Source organism: Notolepis coatsorum (genome assembly GCF_963971535.1).
Source record: "Notolepis coatsorum genome assembly, chromosome: 12".
Classification (NCBI taxonomy): Eukaryota; Metazoa; Chordata; class Actinopteri; order Aulopiformes; family Paralepididae; genus Notolepis; species Notolepis coatsorum.
In genome coordinates, this window is record NC_140176.1 from 36,194,968 (window position 1) to 36,213,088 (window position 18,121).

The 18,121-nt window shown below is 45.5% G+C and overlaps 1 protein-coding gene across 1 annotated transcript; it reads right to left on the bottom strand.

Annotated features, from left to right (window-relative positions):
* Positions 1–1,556: 1,556 nt before the first annotated feature.
* Positions 1,557–17,361, bottom strand: ndufb4 (NADH:ubiquinone oxidoreductase subunit B4). The gene is made up of 3 exons (XM_084326117.1): positions 17,171–17,361; positions 3,571–3,714; positions 1,557–1,723 (listed from the first exon to the last, which is right to left on the bottom strand). The coding sequence occupies exons 1-3, from the start codon at positions 17,345–17,347 to the stop codon at positions 1,661–1,663; spliced, it is 384 nt and encodes a 127-aa protein (XP_084182243.1). The 5' UTR covers positions 17,348–17,361; the 3' UTR covers positions 1,557–1,660.
* Between the last annotated feature and the right edge of the window lie 760 nt (positions 17,362–18,121).

Below are 18,121 nucleotides of genomic sequence, written 5' to 3' on the forward strand. Positions count from 1 at the left end.
TTTTACATTTATAGTCATGACTCAACAACCATGTCCGAAAATAAATAATATCTAAATAAATAATAACTAAACCGATCGTGCGGATATAGCTATACAGGAATATACTATTAATATTACATAATCCATCTTGTTATATTATTTATTGTTGGATTTATTTATTTATTACATTGCTTGCGCACATCTAAGAGCCAGTGTAGAAACAGCTTGATATGTTACTATTGTACTTACATTTGCACTCTGGTTGGACGCCAACCTTATTTTCGTTGTATTGTACTTGTGCTGTATGATGACAATACATTTGAATCTAATCTAATCTCATTTTGGGAGATTATATAAAAGATTATCATTTTGAGTCGTAAATCGTTGTCGTCCTATGGAGTGTGTGTGTTTGTGTGCAGGATACAGTATCAGCTGCTGCATCGTTACTGAACTATAGATTTATATGGAATTCGTTAATCTATTCTTAGTCTATTCCACTTTATCGCGCAATTGGGTTATGTGGCAGGTGAGCCAGGCGGTTTAGTAAAGTATACTGTACATACGAGCGCGCGCGAGTAATGCTCGGATTCCTCATTGAGTCATGACTATAAATGCAAAGCATAATTGTCGTATTTATTATCATAATAATTATTTAATTCTGATGTCTGTAGAATCTACTTGAAGCAATCACCAACTATTTATCCCAAATGAAGACTTTTATCTTTTACCTGTGCATTGTATGTTACTATTGATTCAAGATTGTTTATTGTCATGTGCACAGTTAAACAGTTTGCCGTACAATGAAAATCTTACTTTGCTAGTCCGCCCTTCACACAAAACTTAACTAAATAAAGAACAATTTAAGTGCAATTTACTATTACATTTGCACTCTGGTTGGATGTTGTATTGTACTTGTGCTGTATGATGACAATACATTCTAATCGAATCGAATTGTGATCAGTCGCAAATCGGTTCTGCACTACCTGTTGAATACAAGGATCAACACAGCAGAGATGCAATGCAGACCCTCTCACCTCCTTATGAGCTGGCGGGGAGTGTGTATGCAAATGAGGACGTGAACGCGCCTGGAGATGAGTGACGTCAGTTCATTCAGCGGAGCACAGCTGCCAACGTTTTTGCCCATTTACGAAGACCGTTTCATGCGTTCAGGAATCCGGAGGACGATTTCCGTAAATCTGTTGGTATGAAGTTTTTACCAAGATATTTACCAAGGCACTTATGAACATGTTCGAGAATGAGGACCAATGTTACTTACCCTAATAGCTGCCAGAGTTGTACCCTTCCTGCGGACTTGTTGTACAGAACATGTAAGTCGCTTTGGATAAAAAAGTCAGCTAAATTACTAAATGTAAATGTTTCAGCTTCCTGTCACTATAAGTGAAAATGCAAACAAATGCAATTTCAGTGACTCTTTTCGTGTCCAATTTCACTCTGGAAGTCAATGGAGAAATCGGATAATTTCACCTCTCTGGTTCATCCAATTAATTCTATACACTTTCCAAACATCAGACATCCCCCCCAGTTATTTGCACCATTCACAAATGTTTGTCACTCAATTAGGTTTCAACAACAGGGTAAGATTTATTGTCATTAAATAATTACAAACTCCCGACATAATCACTAGAACACATCCTGTAGGTAGATCTATACAGAGTGAAGCTCAAGACACCAGGCCGAATTTACGGACGTAGGTCCCGGCCTTGATCTGTTCCTCCGTCCTGTCCTGGAAAAAGGAGATGGAGAAGGGAGGGGGGTTAGTACAGTTTCATTGGCAACAAAGTCATATCACCTACACCCTTTTATCCTTCCAAGTGTTTTCACTCAGCCGCATGTTTTATGAATGAGCATCTCTTGTGATTTTCTTTGCCTCCTTTCTCCCGGCGGAGGGAGAGCATGATAGCACAGCAGTCGAGACAATTTCACCCGAGGTCTCGCTGACATTTCCATCTGCGGGAATTCAGAGGGGAATCACTGTGACAATGGGGGAGAGGATGAAGAGCGGCCGCTGCTCTCTCTCCTGAACGAGACGCTCACTTCAAATAGAAAAGGGACGTGGGAGAAGAAAAGGGAAAAAGATGAACTCCTGTGACCTTGTTCGTGCGGTGGCCATTTTGGCTCTCGTGTTATATTCGGGTTGTCGCACGTTTAAAAACAACAGTTGACCAAAGTGCTGTACAAGGGCTTAACATTAATAACACATTAAAATACGGTAAAGCAGCCATGCAAGGATCAGTACATAGAAGAGACATATACGACAGTGGCTCGGTAGGTAGAGCAATCGTCTGGTTATCCGGAGGTTCCTGGTTAGATTCCCGCTCCTCCCGGGCAGCGTGTCGATGTGTCCTTGAGCAAGACACACCCCTAACTGCTCCCGATGAGCAGGTTGGAACCTTGCAACCATCGGTGTGTGAATGTGTGAGTAATGTGTGAAATGTGAGAAACAAATTGTAAAGCGCTTTGGATAAAAGCTCTATATAAATGCACCATTTACCTATAAGGGTCCCGAAAGCCCAACTATATATAGCTATTAACTGCTCCAAATGTCAAACGTTATAGCTAAATGTTTGAGGTTACGTTCACACTGTAGGCAACAGTGGCCGAAATCTGATTTTATTTTCTCATTATGCGACTCAGATCCGTTTTTATTGCATCACAGTGTGATCTATCAGCACAAATCACATGGAATCTGATATTTTCAATTTGGATTTCATTTGGGCCACTTTCATATGTGATCAAATCAGATACAGGTCTGATTTTCTGCAATGTGACCAGTCATATCGTAATTCATGTGACTTTTATGTCACTCTAGATTCTAGAACGACATTCGTCACAATTCTGCGCTGGCGGGAGTCACTTTATGATACAAACATGGAAGACAGCTGTGATGGAGGTAGTCAGTGGAGGGACAGTGAATGTACACAGGAACACTACATTTGTTTGTACACTGGCTGGGAAGCTAGGTCTTCTCATAACAATGTTTTACCTTGTATAAATAATTAAATATATCTAAATATTGAGGTGTTACCTTATAAGTATTTAAGGGTGACACTTCTGTGTACAAGCAAAACTTGAGGGGACCCATCATAATCGGTCTGTGTTTGACAGAATATTGAAAGAAGAAATGGCTTTCACCTCCTCTTCGCCCCCATTAATATCTGCTCACCAATTAGTTGACCAACTTATAAATTAAACCAGAAACTGTGACTTCGGTGTCCTCCATGTTTACTTTCATCTTTGTTATTGGCAATTTGTGCATGCGGGTCAGTTCAGGAGCGTGACCAGTTCACACTGGAATCTGATATCGGCCACATTTAAAAGATAATGTGAACAGCCAAACAAAAAATTATGTAGGCAATTATTGTATGAGGCTAACGATATGTAGCTTTGGCATCGATTGATTGTTTAGATCGCTAGCATGGCTAACAAATGCAAATATATTGTAGTCTGCCCCGTTGTTCTAACCAAGATTACGTTCCTTTTTGCCCCCTTGATGCGCGCGCACACACTGAATCTGACGTGGACGAGAAACACATCTATTGGAAGGGAAGTCCCCGGCACCCCGTCTCTTACCCTGTCAGTCTTCAAAACGTAGTAGATAATGGCGAGAGGGAGGACACCACACAGGGCCCCCAGGAGCGATGTCTTGCTCGTGGCCCTGAAGTGGGGGTAGCTGTTGGAGCGCGCATACACCCAGCGGGTCAGGGCTGGGTCTTCCTAGAAAAGACAAAACACAAGAGAATTTTTGCAGTTACACCAACATTAAGGTTAATAGCCTAGCTGGTGGTTATGATTCAAGGAAATGTATACAAGTTAACGGTTAACGTGTGAGATCACATGAGGAGAATAACCACATTGGAAATGGAAACATTTAGTCATTTAGCTGATGCCTTTATCCAAAGAGACTTACAAGTTGTGTACAAGTCTGCAGGAATGGTACAACTCTGTGGCAGCAAAGGGTAAGTAACATTGTTCGACAAACGGTGTTGAGCTTGAGTGCTACAGTCTTGAGTGCATATAGTGTAGACAATTAGCATAGTAGGTAGTAATATAGGCAAGGTATATTACTTAGTAAATGCTGAGAAACATATTGGTTGACAGGAAGAAACTGCTTTAACTTTCAGAGTTGTACCCTTCCTGCTGACTTGTTTAGAACTTGTAAGTCGCTTTGGATAGAAGCTTCAGCTAAATGACTAAATGTAAATGTGTGTGTTAGGCAGAAGCATCACAGGTCTTGTGTCTCACTGAAGAGATGGTCTGGCTAAGTGAGTTGGCTATTCAGGAGTAGAACGCAGTCTGGTTCCGGAACCGGAAGTAACATATTTGCATTTCGATTAAATTTTTTATTTTTTTATCTTTTCCCCCCTCCTTTTTCCTCAGTTTTTTTTCTCCCATCCCAATGTTAGTCGTTATGCCAATTCCAAATCCCCTTCCTGGTCGCTGCGCACCTACCCCCTACGGTCGGTCTGGGAGAGTGGAGGCTATCACATGCTTCCTCCGACACATGTGTAGCCAATCAACCGCTTCTTTTCACCTGGCAGCGCGGACTCTCACTGAGAGGGTGTAATGTGTGGAAGGATCACACTACCCCCCTTAGATCCTTTCCTCGCTGAGCAGGCGCCCCGACCAAACTGTAGTAGTTGCCGTTTACAACGACCAGGACCCACCCACCAGCTTTCCGACCCCTAACACTGCCAATTGTGTTAGTATGGACAACCAGCCAGGCTGGTAGCAATGCCGAGAGCTGGGCTCGAACCCAGCATCTCCTGCACTAGTGGCGAGCGCCTTGCCCACTGCGCCACTTAGCCGCCCCTTGCATTTCGATTCTTAACACATCCACTGCCGGAAACGCTGTACAGCGTTATTGCCCGCCATGCGTTGACCGCCAGACCTCGCTGTACAGAGTTATTGAGATCAATATTTCATTTTTTCACCATGGCATTCATAATTCATATATACAGCCGCGACGCTGCAGCTGGACCCTACAGGTGAAGGCAACGACGGCTCAATACCGCCGCCTGGTGGATGGTCGGGCGAGTTACACTCACCTACAGGATATGGGGGCTGTGCGTCGATTAAATTCATCCGGCCGTCAGATATAGTTGCATGACTCCCGACAGACACAATGTACATAATGGATCGCTTTCTAAACGTAATAATCGATATGATTTCGGCGTTTATTGCGACATACAAACCGTAAATGGACCTAGGCGATCGGCGTCGTATTCCTGGGATCTTTCACCGCCAGTCTCTTTGACCCACGGTAAGAGGACACTAACGTTATTTTCAACCCAATTGTGAGTTTCCTTGTTTGCAAACCATCTGATCAATATATCCACCCATACTACATAAAGCATTTACTGATGATCGGGGAATTATAAACGACCGCCCCCCCCCCCCCCCCCCCCCCCCCCACGCATGATGAAGCATAACGTATACCGATCATACACAGTTAAATTTTTTAATATAGCGTGTATAGGGGGGAAACGGCAATCGATAATCTATATATGCGTTTAGACCTATAACTCACGTTCTAGGAATTAATGCAGAAAACGATAAAAACACTTATATTCTAGAAGGTATTTTTGTATGAATGAAAAAGTATAACGTTCCCACATCCTGAACAATAGATAATCGATGTTGAATGGGCCATAGTAATGTCAATATAGCAATACAATTTAAAAAGTTATAGCCCTGCAAAGAAGGTGAGCCACTCCATAGACTTACAGCGCTGGCAGACTGGGTACAATGATGGGTACAATGCCCGGCGGGCAATGTGTTAATTTCGATTCTTAATTATTATTATTTTTTTTACTTTGTTAATTAATACCCTAGTTACAGTACAGCAACCAAATTAACTGTATCAAGTCTTACACAGTACTGTATATTTGTATGTCTTGTATGTCATAAATGTCTTGATGATTTGAAAATGGAGGACCCTTATGTAAACAAGACGAAAGTCTTTTTCTGGGCCCTGTTCCTCGTACCTGGCTAACTGAGTTAGCCGGATAATTTTCAGCATAGCTTGACTTAAGCCAGACCTTTCCGTTCCCCGACGTCGGATTTTCTAAATCGCTATGGCAACAGATCAAAAAGTTTGAACCTGGTCGAGGGCAGGGTTTAGTTCAGTTAGCTCGATAACCTGCATGGCCACACCCTCGCAAAGAGCTTCCTGAAATAATTCTCACAGTCTAGATCCCATTATACCATTCTGAATTATGTTTGTGATTCATTTTTCTAGAGGGGGCGTTTGAAATGTAAAATAATAAACCTAAAATGCTGATAATAAATCATATTCAGCCTATGGATTTACTTTGACCTAAATAATGCACGTCATATATACGGCGCTCTGAGTCGCGATACACATTGATTGAAAACTTTATTAACAGATTGCAGAATGGGTACAGTACAGTTCAATACATACAATTGTTAAGGGGATGCAGACCAGAGAAAGACTTTCGTCTTGTTTACATCAGGGTCCCCCATTTTCAATTCATCGTAACATATATGACATACAGATAAGACAGTACTGCTACATCTATACATTTATGACATACCAGATTTGCAAATACAGTACTGTTTGTGATACGAAAAGAGTCCAGAAAAAAAAGAGTATATACATTTGACGTAGAAACTGTACATTGGAGGAGGTTGGGTAGGTGGGGGGGGGAGGACTGTACATTGGAGGTGGGTGGGGGTTGGGTAGGAGTGGGGTGGGGGAGGTTGGGTAGGAGGGGGACACTGTACAAGCAAAACTGTACATTGGAATATTGACAAGACCATACTTGGTAATTTACTGTACATTGGAGGGGGTTGTGTTAGGACATTTACAGGGGCCAGTTTCGAATTGCAGTCTCCCGTAGGTGTTTTTTGAGAGTGTTTTTGAAAGTGGGTAGTGATTCACATTCCTTTACAGCTTTGGGTAGGGCGTTCCACATTGATGTGGCATAATTGCGAAACGTGTTTAGTCCCTTGTTTGAGCCGAATCTGGGTTTAACATGATTTGTGGAGCTCCCTCTGGTGTTGTGATCGTGGTATTCACTGACCTTTGGGAAGTATTTTGACATGTACATGGGTACCTTGGTCATGTAGTGCATCTTGTAGACCAGGCCCATTGCAAGTTGCTGTACTCTGTCGTCTACTCTAAGCCATCCTAGGTTGTCAAAGTGGGCAGGGGTGAGGTGGGTTCTAGGAGTAAGGTCAAGCAGTAGTCTGATCAGTTTTTTTTTTTTTTAACTTTGACCAGTCAGCTGGTTCTTTTTAGCGTTTATCGCTTTTTCTTCGCATTCATACTTGGTCAAGTTCGACCGACAGAAGCAGGCTGAAAGGGTTCAGATGGGGGGAAAGACACTCTGGGAAAGGCACGGCTGCCGTCCGGGATTCGAACGCGCTCAGCCCCAGATCCGCGCGAGCGCGGTTGTCCACGGCGCTGAAATAGCACTCGCGGAACGTGGTGAGCTACTGGAGCTCCCCTGATCAGTTTGTTTTGAGATGTTTGTAATTTTGTTTTTAGCGCCTTTGAGGTGCTTTGGTACCATGAGGTGCAAGCATAGTCGTAGTACCCTTGAATGAGTGCTCCTGCCAGAGTCTTCAGGGTATTCTTGTTTACCAGTGAGGAGATCCGGTACAAGAATCGAGTTCGTTGGTTGACTTTTTTTATTACATTGGATGCCATTTTGTCACAGGAAAGATTTGCACACACTAGTGGTTACTTTAATAAGGGAGCATTGCAAATGTGAATCCCGCTGGGATATTTTTAATGAATGAAGAGCGGGTATGCAAGGAGGACAGCTGCTGGAGCCTGAGGTTGAAAAAGAGAAAGATGGAGTTGTGCAGGCATGTTCTGAGAGGATCCAGCGGGGAGATGTTCAAGAAGGTGGTGATGAGGAAGGTGGATGGAAAAAGAGGAAGTGGAAGATCGAGAAGAGGCTGGGTAGACGACGTCTGTGATTGGAGCGGAGTGAGAGTCGGAGTCACGGAGTTGGAGAGAAGAAGTGGGGACAGAATGGGTTGGAGAGTGATAGGCAACCTTCGGAAAGAAGAAGCCACCTGATGATGATGATGAAACCTATCGGGCGTTTGGCTCTGATTAGTTTCATATTCTCCGCTGTTGATGTATTTGCTTAACACTTTCAGAGCCCTTGCTTAACCTTGATTTACCGGTTGAATGCCCACCATCCACTTCAATGTTAGTGTTAAAAACGCCTAATCTATGTTTTAAATTATGGCTATGTGTCTAATCTGCCCGTCGCTTATCAATGACTCGTTTTCCAGTCAACATTGTCGAAGCTAGGCCTGCCACGATAACAAATTTTGCTGGGCGATTAATTGCCCCCGAAAATATCGCGATAAGCGATATTATTGCGACCGGTTAGAGAATTTTTTTTTGAGAAATTTATTTCCCAAAACTTTTATTTTGAAGCCCACCGCTCCGTCTTTTCCGGTGTTTTAGACTTTTATTTTGAAGCCCACCGACCGGACCGGAAGTATTGTTGTGATTATCCTAGCTTGCTGATGCTGCTGGTGGACTGGGGCCAGCTAACGTTAGCTTGCTGATGCTACTACTACTTCGACATGCTGCTAATGGGCTGGGGCCAGCTAACGTTAGCTTGCTGATGCTGCTGGTAGATCGACATGCTGCTAGTGGACTGGGGCCAGCTAACGTTAGCTTGCTGATGCTACTAGTAGATCGACATGAGCTAATGATAAAACAAATGTTGAGATTGTTGGTGAACAACTAACTTTAAGTTAGTTTTAACGTTAGCTACTAACGTTAAAACGCTAACGTTACACTACAAATAACGCTACTTGGTTAAAAGGAGCAACACTATTGAGAAATGTAGTTAAGCTATGTGGTGTTGCCCCACGGAGCTCCTGTGCTGTGCTCTCTGCTCTGTAGTAAAGCCAGCGGCCCGCCTCCCAACACGGACAGTGACTGACAAGGGGCACTGGTTCCGCCTCATTAAAACAAACGCGCAAATAGCAATTAATCGCGCCCGTCAAAATCATTGCATTAATTTTAATTATCGCGGCAATTAATCGATTTATTGCTTATCGCGGCAGGCCTAGTCGAAGCGGATTGTTTTTTTATCGGTTCATTTTCGTTTGATAGCATTTTGAAAAGCCCTCGTTTTCAAGGAAAATATAAAGATTCCATGATAAAAGACGTTTACTGGAATATTCTAGAATACACAAAAACGTTAGGTTATGACTATAACCAAGTTCTGTTAGTTAGGGGCGATGCTTGGCATCGCCTTCTGCACTATCTCGCGTACGTGCACGCGTACTGAATAAACCACAAATGTACCTCTAATACCAGTATTAGTCTGACCACACCCCTCATCAGCTTACCTTCATAAGCAGGTGTGTGGTCACCTGCTCTCCTCCTTCCCAAGCTTTCACCACAAGGTGAGGACAAGGGCTGCAGCGGCGTCCGATGCCAAGCATCGCCCCTAACTAACAGAACTTGGTTATAGTCATAACCTAACGTTCTGTATCGTTAGTGGCTTAGCTTGGCATCGCCTTCTGCACAAGGGAGGCCAAGCGGAGCCACTTGGCTGACAAATACACCCCGCTGACAGCCCCCCAAAACCATCAGAACAGGGAGGGCCGAGCCCCCCCGACCCCCCCTAATGGAGGGTAGCCCCCCTATTAGGGACGTCACGGGAGGGCGACGGACCCGACCGTGCGAAGAGGCACTCAAGCAACTCAACGCACAGGGTGAGCAGACCGTGGCTTGACCCACGACTACACACACGCACAACCCGCATGCCACCCGGGAACGAACGGAGGAACAACCTCGTTACTGCCCCCAGAATCACGGGGTCAAGGGCAAACCCAACCCCGTGGCAAGGCCGTAGCAGCGGAGCACGAAGGAAGACCCAGACCCACCAAAAGGACTGGACTCCCTGGAATGGGGGCCCGGAGAAGTCCATGATGCCAGCATCAAGACCCCACCAGGTGGGCACGTAGTGCCCCGCCCCCCACATCGCCAGCGTATTCGGACAAAGGCCCCTCAGTTACTGCACCTGGTATTCCCAGGCGGAACCAACCAGGCCAGTAAGCCGAGCGGGCCCCGTCCCCCCAATAGTACACCGCCTGGCACACTGACCCTGCAGAATAGGCAGTCAGCATGGCCGTAAGCACACAAAAAAGGTTAACCAACGGAAGCAGGCAGCGCACCGGGGAAAAACCAGGCAACAGGCTGTTAACCCTAGCCTGGAGACTGCGGACGAGACAGGCGCCAGAGGGGACAGCTGAACACAGCCGCCCCGGCGGAAGGAGCGTAAGCTGGCGGTGTTGCATGACCAAGCCTCCATTTAACAACCCCCACCCAGAGGGGTCGAGGCAGAGAAGGCTGACACGATTGGCAGACGTCATGAACGTGCAGGGGCACCCTCAACCGGTGAACCCGGGAGTTGACACTGCTCCAACACACCAGGGAATCAACCACCTCGGTGTTACCCAATGCGGTGGTTGTTCCTATAACCCCTCAAGAAAAAACTCCAAAACACACCTGCGGGTATACACCGGCTATACCGCAGTACAAGTGTTTCAGTTTCCAAAAAGGGTTAACCCAGGCCTACGGGTCGCAAACATCACTTCGGACCGGGCCTGGCGGTACGGGAAGCACAGGGTCACCAGAGGAGGTCAAAAAACCACCCCCACAGGCCCCTCTTCGCCATGCGTGAGAGAGGAGCGAAAAACAATGGAGAACCAGCCCCTAAGCACACCGTACCTGGTATTCCCCGGCGGTCTCCCAACCAAGTACTAACCAGGACCAACCTGTGTAGCGGCCGAGATCCGACGAGATCGAGCGCGTACAGAATGGCATGGCTGTAAGCCATGACGACAGTGCTGAGTAAAAACATACCCAACCAGGGTCTCCATAGCGCTTAACCCTGTGACACCCAGACCGACCTGGCATTTTTCCCCCTGAAAAAAGCCCAAGTCCCTCAGGGTACCAGAACAGCAGATCTGCATCCCCGGCGGACAACGGGTTCAACTGATCTGGACCAGCGTGACCAGAACCAGTCCCGTGCCCTAACCACGCCGACATGCCTACTCCAGGAGAAGGGCAGATATGCGTGTTGATCTTAACATGAAAAGAAGGCGCCACCCAGACGTCGGGACGAACCGCGCCTGGTGGCCCACCCCAAGGGCGTGAGACCCCACTACATATGTTCAGATCCATCCCGTCATCATCCCCCAGACATGAACGAGGATCCGTCGACAACCCACCCAGGTCATGGGATGTGGTCGCCGGAAGAGGAAAAACCCCCATCTCAGTTGCTTTATAAAAACGCTGTTTCAACCACAAGCAACTAAGGCGTGCCAGTCAATCGCCTGTTTACAGCGAGCTAGCACTATACGTGCGTCGGGACACACCCCCATCAATGAACAGGCTATTTAGACCCGTCATCGAATCCCCAAGGCGCCCAGGGGAACGACAAGAGGGGTGTGACACTCCCTAACTCCAACACTTCTGGAATAGAAAGAAGGAAGCATCAACAGTATGTATCCCAGTCTACACAGCCGGGGTAAAAAATGTTCACATTTTTACATCCCACCACCCTCCCATAGGAAAGAGACGGGGATCCCCAGAGAGACTTCCCACGCGAGCTGTACAGATTGAAAAGAATATATTGCACCTTGAGCCATGTAAAAAACTGGTTTTAGGGCCTCCGGGGAAGAGGCACCGAACCCATACACACTCAATAAACGAATTGAATCGAATATACATACAATAGAAAAGGACCCTTCTAGAGGGTCCACTCACTTTGACAATCTGAGGAGGAAGGCTCTGTACTCTGATGGAGGCTTCCTCACATGGATCACATGGAAGAAGGAGTCCGAACTCACAGAAGGCCTGAGTAGGCGCTTGGTGAGGAGGAGCCCTGACCACCCCCCCTGAAAACAGATCCATCACATGGACCTGAACAGCACACGGAAGTCCTACCAACAGAGACGCGCACGGTGACGTACTCTATGGCGGGGGAATTCCTGCGGTGCACACGCCCAATATACCAGGCCGTGGGACCAGGAACTCCCTCCCCCCCCCCCCCCCCCCCCCCCCCGTAACGTGCCGAACCGCCACGTGACGGGAACCTTGAAGGACAGGGGGTGTACCCCTGACCGACAGAACAATGGGGAGAGGAAAGGTTACCAGTTCACCCCTTTACGACCCCACACCCATGATACGACGTAACGACAAAAAGAGAATATGACACAGTCATAGTCAGCTCTATGAAGCGTTTCACAGCTCCACACAGCGCACGAGCTAACCTGCTATCTGATTTTTACTAAGGAAAAACACAGAATAGAGAGGGCTCTAAGAACCCCGGTCCAACATACACATGTGCTTCTGTGGCCAGTACAACCCAGTTGTAGGTCACATGACACACACAACCCATCATCATCACAATGAGAGAATACATCATTCTTGATTAGTATCGACCACAGGCCTTGCTAAGCACACATGACAGCAATCCAAACCAATTTCCCTTTAGGAAACAAGTTTCTCCAGCAGATTTAGCACAACCTCAGCAATCAAGCTGAGAGTTACATCGTATCCCTACCACACAAAAGACACAATTAATGCACAACATGTCTGATAGGAGGTGATAAAGTCCCCAGGGAACCGGGGGGGGAAAAACACAATCCTCCTATTTTACCCTCAATACGGCCAGTTAAAACAGGAAAACCTGTTAATGTGTGAACTCACTGTCCATTGTCATTACAGTCTGAGAAAGAACATTCTTTTACTCACTCGTCACCAAGCATAGCTTCATAGGTTAGTTGCCTTAGTAGTGAGTACACGGTACACATAAACACCATGATGTTTCTCACACAACAACCAGATCAATACATCACGACCTGCACGGAGAAGCTACTGCCAGTGACAAAAACAGCTCACACACAACCCGCAACGTATCTCAAATGCATTGCAACAACACACGTTTTGGGAAAAAACACCGTCATTCACAATACATTTAGCAAGGTAAAACCAGAAGACGTGTTATGAGGGTCTGGCCAACCCCGTACCTGCCCGGAACGCAGATCAGCGAAGTGCAGTCACAAGCCACCGTAGAACACAGCCCTCTTTGTTGACGCAATCCCCGTCTAGGCTCAGGCAGGGTTGACGAACATCCCCTGTCAAGGATGACGTCGTGGTCAAGAGTGTAAAACATGTTAAAAATCAAAGCACGTTCAACAGAATAGCATCAAGCTAACGGCTGCTCCAACCGTTCGGGTGCTATCGCTTCCGCTCGCGAGACGCCGATCTACGACGCACGCGATCAGGAGCGAGCTCCCGGCGGCGCGCGAGAAGCCAAGCTACCCCGCGCCAGGCCACCGACCGGCTAACCGTAAGCTATGAACATGTAAACAATGACATAACACTCACCCAGACAGGCCGCCGTTCTGAACCCTCCTCACTTTTTAAGAGAAAAGAGAAAACAAGACGTCAACACCGCTTCACAACGGTGACATTAACACGTCCGGCGGAATCAGCACAGTACCAACTGGCCTGTATAGCTGACTTTGAACATGAATCTGCCGCTATCGCACATTACATGCACATATCCCCTCGTGAAGGAATACTCTCATTTGGATATGAAAGATGGGGTCTTAACACGGTGACAGAGAGAATCCACTCGTCCAGAACACACAGGGATCACCAGTGTCAATGGTCGCGGCCCACTAGTTAAAACTATAATGGTCGCCAGACCAAGGCCTTCTGTCGCCTAGACGGCTAAACAAAGGACCCTAGCCTGGGGCCGGTTTCCATAAACTTTGTCTAGTAGCCCCCATAGCACTAACAGACAAGTGGAGCCCGCCAGCAAACACTACTCACCCAACCTGGAACGCACCGCTCCTCACAACAGCGGCATGTCCGACAGTTCAGCTGTGGCCTGACAGGTTTCACCCCAACAAACACAGCAAGGAACTGCAGTTGAGAAGCATGCAGCGGCGTGCTCCCAATACGAAAACCGGTGGAGGGTTTGTAGAATGATCATCATCTTCTAGACACTCCAGTACGAAGACAATATCGCCGTATTTTCTCGAAAATAGTGAGAGAGAAAATAAAGATATGATGTCAACGTATCCTTGTTTCCCAAGCTGTTCCTAATCCAATTTCTTCCATCATGGTGTCAAGTGTGGGGATCTACCGAGGCACCTCTTCCTTGTGGTGAAAGCGAGAAGGAGGAGAGCAGGTGACCACACACCTGCTTATGAAGGTAAGCTGATGAGGGGTGTGGTCAGACTAATACTGGTATTAGAGGTACATTTGTGGTTTATTCAGTACGCGTGCACGTACGCGAGATAGTGCAGAAGGCGATGCCAAGCTAAGCCACTAACGATACAGAACTGTCATTTTTCGGCCTATTTATGAATCGTTTTCAAATAAACGCTAGATTATCGATAGTATTTATGTGTACGTATGCACGCTAGAGATGCGATCTGAAAAATCGATTCTATTAGTTCCTCATCAGTGATCGCACACACAGACACACATCACACATAGGGCAAACGCTGAGATCTCAGCGAATACAACTCTGATTATCCCAAGACTGGTCAAATAGATTCCTTACCTCAGATCAGATGTTCTCCAAAAAGATCATTCCAATTCCTGATCGCCATTCCAAATATCGATCAAGCTTATTGATTGAGTATTGGCTACTGTGAATATATATTCCAGGCTGATTCCCGACCCGCGATGACTTCCATGTTGAGCAGACAGCTTGCCAGCTCAAGGAGCCAGCTGGCTCCGCCTCTACATATCGACTGATTCCAGGTCAGTCTAAGCGACTGACCTGCAGTTACACAGGGATAGACGATAGGGGGAGCTTTTTTCCATTCTGAGCTGCTGGAGGAGCTGCTGTACCAACGGGAGACTCGGTTGATGAAATATGAAATCAGATCGCTAATAAACAAATAAAACGATATTTGTCGTTGTGGGCACTCAGTGGGGGGCCTAATAAAACGAGTTATGTCGTCCGTGGCACTGAAAGTGTTAACGGAGCGCCCGGATTGTGTTTCATTCAAGCATAAATTGAAGTGTCTTTATGCGTGGACTGTGGATTACGAGGAATCTGAATCTGTGGATTGTTGAATTGTATCACTGTCACTCACACGTTATTGTGATATTGTAACTGGGATTAAAATGTCTGATGAGATGCGCTGTTTGACAGATTTGAGAAATTGAATGAGCCGTTGACATTTGATGAATGCATTTGAGAAAATGCATTTATCTGTTCAAGCACCGTTATCTGATGATGAACAAGGTGTCACTGGTATAAACGAAAGGTTAATCAATTCAATGCATGTATGGATGTCCGAAACAGATTAAAACCTGATTAATAGTGAAACTGCAAGCCTCCCTCCAAGCCTCTCTGACACCGTTATTTCGGGGGTCGCGCCTTGAAAACTTTGGGAACCATGTATTTATATATAAACAAGTACATGATAGCTAAGCCGAGTGCATACAGTACAGATATCCTCATAAGTATCTATTAATTTGTATCAATTAGATACTCTTTGGGCTTGTTTGTATCTACTTATTGTGAAAGAGTTGAACTAATTATTTTCGCTAGCAATAGATCTCATTCGATTATTCATTCCATTAAGCCTACTGCCAGCAGGCACATTTAAAGAAATATAATCTGATTGATTGGGGTAATGAGGGACTTAACATTAGCCTATAGATTTTGCATTTAACTTGTCGGCGAGGCTATTGAGCGGTACTGTATTGTACCTATTCTGCAATCTGTTAATAACGTTTTAAATCAATCAATCAATCAATGCCGTTAGAAAATCAGGATTTCTGCGATCGACACCTGCTGTCTTTTCAGGTGAGGCGGACGCACGCAATTATCCTGAGTATCAAGTCTGGTTCAAATTAACGAGACTGAATCAGCTTTCGAGGAACAGGGAAAGCCTGGATTCAAACATCGGTTAATTGAATCTGGATAATGGTACTTTTGATCGACTTAGTTGAACCAGGTACAGGGAATAGGGCCCAGGTCTGCATCCTTAGCAGTTGTTTGTATTGAGCCGTACTGTATTGTACCCATTCTGCAATCTGTTAATAAAGTTTTCAATCAATCATGTTTGTATATTTTGTGCCACATTGCATTCCGTGTTAGCCTTTTATTGACCTGTACAGCACTATGGTCAACTGTGGTTGTTTTTAAATGTGCTCTATAAATAAACTTCGAGTTGAATTGAGGGTCATGCTTTTCAATTAGGTTTGCCTCAACTTGACGCAGGGCCTCAAGAGCACCGACGGGAGGCTGCAATTCGAAACTGGCCCCGGTAAATGTCCAACCCCCCACAATGTACAGTTTCTTCCCCCTCAAATGTATATATTTTCTTTTATGATCTCTGTCTCCTAAACAGTACTGTATATTTGTATATCATAAATGTCTGGATGTAACAGTATTGTATGTTGTGTATGTCATAAATGTCATGGATTGAAAATGTGGGACCCTGATGTAAACAAGACGAACGTCTTTCTCTGGTCTGCATCCCCTTAACAATTGGGTGTATTGAGCCGTACTGTATTGTACCCATTCTGCAATCTGTTAATAAAGTGTTCAATCAATCAAAGGCGCACCACAGTGAAACAATGCCCAACAATACCCGTGTAATTTCTCTTGTGTGGTGAGTCTTGAATCACTGATTCAAAGCGACTGATTTGTAACTAAACAACTTCCAGACTCTGTATACAGACAGTCCCTGTAGCACATAGTCGACTTCACACGGCTAGTAGTGGTGGTGACAGCTGATTTCACCAGGGCGAGTTATTTTGACAGTTTACAGCTATTGATTGATTGAAAACTTTATTAACAGATTGCAGAATGGTAGACTACAGTACGACTCAATACAAAACAACTGTCAAGGGGATGCAGACCAGAGAAAGACTTTCGTCTTGTTTACATCGGGCCCCCCCCCATTTTCAATTAATCAGGATTGCTAAAGTATAAAGTTGCTATGCTAACTTTACAACCTACGGTCACCAGCACAGACCACGGACTGAGTACAGATAAAATACAGAGACATGTGTTAACGTTAGCGTCCCAAAATAAATACTATTGAGCACCGAGTAGTGGTGAAGGGGGCTCTGACATTGGTAACAGCTAGCGAGCTAGCAGCCGGGCTAACCACTTACGATAAGCTCTTTTCTGTGTGGGTTATTGAGCTGCATCTGGTATTGCCTCTTCAGGTTCGCTCGTAACGCTGCCCTGTCCTCTTCGGCACGTCGCTGGTCCGGCGAGACGTTGAAATATTCATTTGGGTCCAATGTTTTTGGCATAGAAGCCAAGGGCGCCTCTCGATAGTCCGCCATGTTTCTCTTCTCTGACGAGGGGATGGACCGACGTCAAGGAAACTATAAAAGAAGGAAGGTTCATGACGTCAGAATACCAGCGTTATCAGACCACTGCACTTCCGCGTTACATGGAGCTTTGATTGATTGATTGAAAAGTTTATTAACAGATTGCAGAATGGGTACAGTACAGTACAGCTCAATACATACAATTGTTAAGGGGATGCAGACCAGAGAAATACTTTCGTCTTGTTTACATCAGGGTCCCCCATTTTCAATTCATCATAACATATGACATACATGACAGATAGACAGTGCTACATCTATACATTTATGACATATCAGATTTGCAAATACAGTACTGTTTGTGATACAAAAGTGTCCAGAAAAAGAGTGTATATACATTTGGCGTAGAAACTGTACATTGGAGGTGGGGGGGGGGGGGGGGGGGGGGGTTGGGTAGGGGACACACACACATTTTACACTGTACATTGGAATACTGACAAAGCCTTACTTGGTCATTTACTGTACAACTAGGTTAGGACATTTGTAGGGGCCAGTTTCGAATTGCAGTCTCACGTAGGTGTTTTTTGAGAGTGTTTTTGAAAGTGGGTAGTGATTCACATTCCTTTACAGCTTTAGGTAGGGCGTTCCACATTGATGTGGCATAATTGCAAAACGTGTTTAGTCCCTTGTTTGAGCCGAATCTGGGTTTTACATGATTTGTGGAGCTCCCTCTGGTGTTGTGATCGTGGTATTCACTGACCTTTGGGAAGTATTTTGACATGTACATGG